Source organism: Micromesistius poutassou (assembly GCF_964030765.1).
Source record: "Micromesistius poutassou genome assembly, chromosome: 14".
Lineage (NCBI taxonomy): Eukaryota > Metazoa > Chordata > Actinopteri > Gadiformes > Gadidae > Micromesistius > Micromesistius poutassou.
In genome coordinates this window covers 18,782,270-18,787,988 of record NC_140284.1, presented here as the reverse complement: position 1 = coordinate 18,787,988, position 5,719 = coordinate 18,782,270, and the positions used below count along the sequence as shown (strand labels likewise).

Sequence of the window (5,719 nt, the reverse complement as noted above, 5' to 3'; positions counted from 1 at the left end):
CACACACACACGCACACACGCACACACGCACACACACACATGCACACATGCACACTGATATACAGTGGAAGTAACTAGTGACCCTGAATATTTTCTCTTGAATGGATCATATCATTAGTATTGTCATACAGTAGCAGTGCTTATCTACGGCCCACCAGATACCCACACCCCGCGCACACAATCCTACGCACGACGTCTTCACACTGACTTTCAGAATGATTGGCTGACCCTCGCAGGGGAAAAAAAAACAACAAACAATCCAATGCTAAAGAGAGGAGCCATTTTAAACAGCTGGGAAAATGACAGGGGCACCACATTCATGGTAAGTGCTTCCATTTTGTATTTATTTATACCCTGTTTCCACTGTAATGGATCATTTATTTACCTGAATAGGACATGGGAGGAAACGTCCCATTATCGAACAGAGAGAGCGGAGGAAGTAGGTAATGAGATAGAAAAAAAAAAAAAGGGCAGGCAGAGTGTATTAGTAAGAAAAGATAGATTTACAGTATAAATGGAGAATAAAGAGCGTGAGCAGTGTTTGAGAGTAAGACAAAAGGATATGGAAATAGAGCGAGAGTGAAAGAGAGAGAGAGAGAGAGAGAGAGAGAGAGAGCAATTAGGAGAGAGGGATAAGGGATATAGAAAAGTGGGACACATGAAGATACAGTAAATAGAGAGAGATAAATAGAGAAAAGGAGATAGAGAGAGAGGGAGAGTTCCTTTGTTTCCAGATCTGTTTATACCGCAGTCATTCCACTCCAATTAAAACTTGCAGGGATCCACCATCACCAGCCCCCCCCCCCCCCCCCTCTGCCACCTCTCTCTCTCTCTCTCTCTTCTCTCTCTCTCTCTCTCTCTCTCTCTCTCTCTCTCTCTCTCTCCTCTCTCTCTCTCTCTCTCTCTCTCTCTCTCCTCTCTCTCTCTCTCTCTCTCTCTCTCTCTCTCTCTCTCTCTCTCCTCTCTCTCTCCCCTTCCACCCTCCTCGGCCCAGGAAAGATTTATTATTTACCATTATTTATCACTTCATCCCCGTGACGGATTGGGCCTACAAGGCTAGAGAGAGAGAGTGAGAGAAAGAGAGAGGGGGAGAGGGAGGGAGAGCGAGAGTGACAGAGAGAGAGAGAGAGAGAGAGAGAGAGAGACATAGTGCCCGGCTGGAATTAAAACTCTTATCCAAGTGTAATTCACTTTGATTACTACTCTCTCCTTCTACATCGGGGTAAAGCCCTTCCGTTCCCTCCAGAGAGATGGCAATGCACGCTGGATATCATCCTGCACTGCATGAGTGCACACAGTCCGCTGGTGCGTTAGAAGTGTGTGTGTGTGTGTGTGTGTGTGTGTGTGTGTGTGTGTGTGTGTGTGTGCCTGTGCATTTGTGTGTGTGTGTGTGTGTCTGTGTGTGTGTGTTTGTATGCATGTATTCTTTTGAGTTTAAAAGGTAGTGTGTGTAGAGTATTTGGGTCTTATTATGTGTGTGTGTGTGTGTGTGTGTGTGTGTGTGTGTGTGTGTGTGTGTGTTGTGTGTGTGTGCATATTTTAGTTGTGTGCGCGTGTATGTGTGTGTGTGTGTGTGTATAATATGCTTGTGTGAGTATGTGATTTATTTTCTGTGTGTGTTTTGGTGTGTGTGTGTGTGTGTGTGTGTGTGTGTGTGTGTGTGTGTGTGTGTGTGTGTGTGTGTGTGTGTCCCCGACTCTCTGACTGTGTGTGTTTGTCGGGTGTCTTTCAGCCAGACCCTGAACGACGATGGGTCGGCGGGCCAGTGTCACTTCTCGTACCGACTGACTTTCTACTGACGGTAACTCGCCAAACTCTCCCCAACACTCCACAACACACACACCCACGTCACTACACACCCGCTCACCTGCTCTTCCCCGCCTGCTCTTTATCTGCTGCCTGCCTTCTGTCCACGGTTCAGCCGACAGAGCAATGAGCGATGTACGTCGTTACCCCGGCTGTGACGCCTCGGCTTCAGTCGGGATCCTCTCTGACACTCCGTCAATGTCACGGGAGCCATTGGGGGGCTAATGATCCGACGCGGGCAGATGAAACCGCGCGGTATAGACCTCTAGAATGGGCTAAAAATAGACGATAAAAATCACGCTACGTGTAGCGGAAGAAACTCGCCGGGGAAACTCCAGAAGAAAGAAAAAAACAATCGAGACGGCGCCTTGATATTTGACTTCTGTGGTATGCCACTTGTAGATCCCTCTCGCTTTGAAGCTACTTTCACCTCCCTCTTAAGGGCTGATTATGGTTCCACGTTCACGCAACGCAAGGGGGTCACGGAGCCGTTACGTCCTTGCGGACCCTCCTTGCGTCCACCGCGAGGGCCTGACGTGCGCCTCCTAAAAATTGTAACCTTCCATCGAGGCGACGCAGCCGCGAGGGCTGTGATTGGTCCGCTCACTAAAACCTGACGCAGAACCAAAAACAGGTTCACGACTGCGTTGAAGCGTCTGCGTGGTCGTTGCGTTGTGTGAACGTGGGCCCAGGGCCCGTGGAAACATATTCAATAGCCACACTGTCGCGGTAGACCATAATGGCAGAGTTCCACACTGGAAGAGAGAAGACATGTCAGACGCAACAAAAGGAGAGCTTGTTTCTTTACGTCGACCACCGGAAGCTGCGGCCTCACAAGGGGACGGATGACGGAGCGATCAATCGCGGCTCTCGCAATAAATCTCGCAAAGATCCCAGCAGCCCAGGACAATAAAGCAGAAGCCCGTACCGCTGAGGAGGAGGTAGGAAAACGCGCACGGTGTCCCGGGCTGGACCCTGCCGCTGATAGATGGCATCAGAGGTTACAGATAGACTCTGAAGTAGCGTTGGTGCCGCAGGACGGCTGATTGAAAGTCGTGCCATGTTGTTTTTAGCGGTTCCATTAACCGACTCGGCCTCATTAGTTATACCACTGGGTTGGGGGCTGCATAGCAAATCGAGACCGTCGAATTTCAGATCCTGACTGTTTCTTTGTCAGCCTGAAATGTCCAGCCTGTGATCAAACGGCCAGTAGGGCTCTTTTTTTTTCACTTCATGTTTTAAATGCTCCCTGACATTCTGGGAAAACCGCTCCACTTTCCCAGCGTTTGGTTGCCTTGAGGCCAAGGCCCAGCGTTTGGTTGCCTTGAGGCCAAGGCTTTCCGAATGACCGTTATTGCAGCCCTATCATTCATTTCATTCGTTCATTATTTACACATTAGTTTAATTTAATTTCATACTGCATTTCATTGGATTTGTCCCCATAATGATGATATCGTTGAATCTAATCTAATCTATAATGTGGTTGCATTCCTCCCATTTCGACAGCAGCATATCGACGTGGCCCAAAAAAATGGGATTTGATGAGCGATTGAAAGAAAGCCCCCCCATCCCCCGCCCCCCATTTTTTTGCTTTTTATCCAAAACAGAGCGACTCGAATGAATCGACCGGGAGATTGCAGTGACTGTGTGGCGGGGGGTCTGGATGGTTGAAGGGGCGTGTGTAGTGTGTAGCAGCTAGGGGTGGTTAGCGCACTCACCCACCCCCGTCCCCTCTGTCCCTGCCGTCCCCCAGACCCCCTCGGCGCTGCACACCACGCTGCCATCTGAATCCAATCCACGGAGTGACGGATTAGGAGGCAAAGCGACCGTGTCACATTTCATATCAGAGCCAAGCTGCAACCAGGCTGGTAGGCCGACCTCCGCCCAGTCCTAATAACGCATACGCGCTGTTTTTTATAGCGGTGTGTGTGTGTGTGCGTGTGTGTGTGTGTGTGTGTGTGTATAGTTAAATAAATAAATGCTCGACGACAATGAATAATAACTGGTGCCAACACAGCGAACAATAAATAAACCCTAACGGTGGCATTCGAAAATATTCTATACTTGCTTCTGCAGCTGCACTGTAAAGCTTTCAGCCCTACACAAATGCACGTTTGTGCGCGCGCACACACACACACACACACACACACACACACACACACACACACACACACACACACATATACACCCTCGCTCGCACACGTGTAGCCTACGCAAATGCACACACACAAACGCACACGCATGCTTACATGCATACTACACCCCCCACAGCTCACACTTGCACACCCCTATAAACACTAAACTCCCCCCCCCCCCCCCCCCCCCCCTCAACCACCCCTCTCTGACACACACACACACACACACACACACACACACACACACACACACACACACACACACACACACACACACACACACACACACACACAGAGAGAGCTGTTATACAACCTGTCCCCAGACTAGGCAGCATATGCTGTATGAGCGTTGCTGTGTGAGTGTTGCGGTGGTGGAGACGGGTCTCACCGTGACTAAGCCTGATGTGTCAATCTGCGATGGCGCAAGGCCTCTGGCTATCACAGCGCTCTGCCGGGGCTGGCATCAGTGCCATATGCCCACCACCACCACCTCAGGCAGCCAGGCGACCAGAGACGACACCACCGCCGCCGCCCCACACACCAACAGTCCTGGCCAGGATTTATGGAACACTAACAACTCGCCCACTTTCACTCACACACACACACACACACACACACACACACACACACACACACACACACACACACACACACACACACACACACACACACACGAGCAGCAGGCACACAGACACGCACACGCACAGACACGCACACGCACGCACGCACGCATGCACACATTCACTCACACACACACACACACACACATTCACTCACACACGCACACACAGACACGCACACACACACTCTCTCACACAATGTGCTAATGAATGTGTTCAAGATGTGTACGCTGAGGTTGCTGTATGTTAAGCTTGTGCACAAAGATGATTGTCTACTCTGAAGTCTCTGACGGTCTTATTTGACGGTATGAGGAGTCCTCTAGTGGCCGACTTTATTACTGCAGTTGGAATTTATAACGTGAAATAAATCGTGAAATGTTTTCCCTCAAAGTTTGGAGCTTTAATTACTGGCTTTTATGTCCCACCAATGCATTGGTTTAAGCACAAATGTCTGATTATACTATTGTATGGTTACCTCGCCAGAGCTTGTCATTTCTCACCAACATACACACACACACACACACCCGGTGTAGATCAAAGCAGGGTTTCTTTGAAAATGACAGTGAGTTGATACTTAATGGGATTATAATGAGAATGCTGAGCCATCTGTCTTAATAACATCCTCGGGCCCCAGCGAGATAAGAGAAGGCCTTTTACCCGAAGCAATTGATGTCTAGCCTGGTCCTTCTGTTTGCATTAGCAGCACACTGCTGCCATTCATACAGATAACCATGGTAGCCCGGAACATTAGCTTTTGATATCCCCTCTCCCCACGCATCAATCAATACAACAAAGCAGGTACGAACACACAAGCGCAGTACGGGTAAAAGATTTATTTGACTGTTTGAACTTTGAAGGTTGATTCGTGGTTGTGAAAGAGTTATAATATACAATGACATCAAAGCATCCGTTCAAGGGGTGCAGTTTGTTTGCCTAGAGTTGGAAGAGTTACCGAGGACAGAAAACAAGGATCCGAGAGCTACAGCAATCAGATGAGGATCAATAGTTTAATTAGCGTTTGTGTTATTGGTATTCATTCCTTACAGTAAATATGGACCTTCAATGGTGATCCTGGTGTACAAACCGGAGCCCCCAGTCCGCCTTTGAGAACTGAAGGGCGAACGCAAACGAGTGAGGGATAACACAAAGTAGCACTAG

General features: G+C 49.0%; 1 protein-coding gene across 1 annotated transcript in view; it reads right to left on the bottom strand.

Annotated features, from left to right (window-relative positions):
• The window catches only part of caska (calcium/calmodulin-dependent serine protein kinase a), a gene marked incomplete at its 5' end in the record, with an annotated part of 21,742 nt that extends 16,688 nt beyond the window's left edge, over nucleotides 1-5,054 (bottom strand). The window contains one exon of the mRNA XM_084478270.1: nucleotides 5,037-5,054. Coding sequence (XP_084334396.1) covers nucleotides 5,037-5,054 — 18 coding nt within the window. The remainder of the gene's footprint in view (nucleotides 1-5,036) is intronic.
• Between the last annotated feature and the right edge of the window lie 665 nt (nucleotides 5,055-5,719).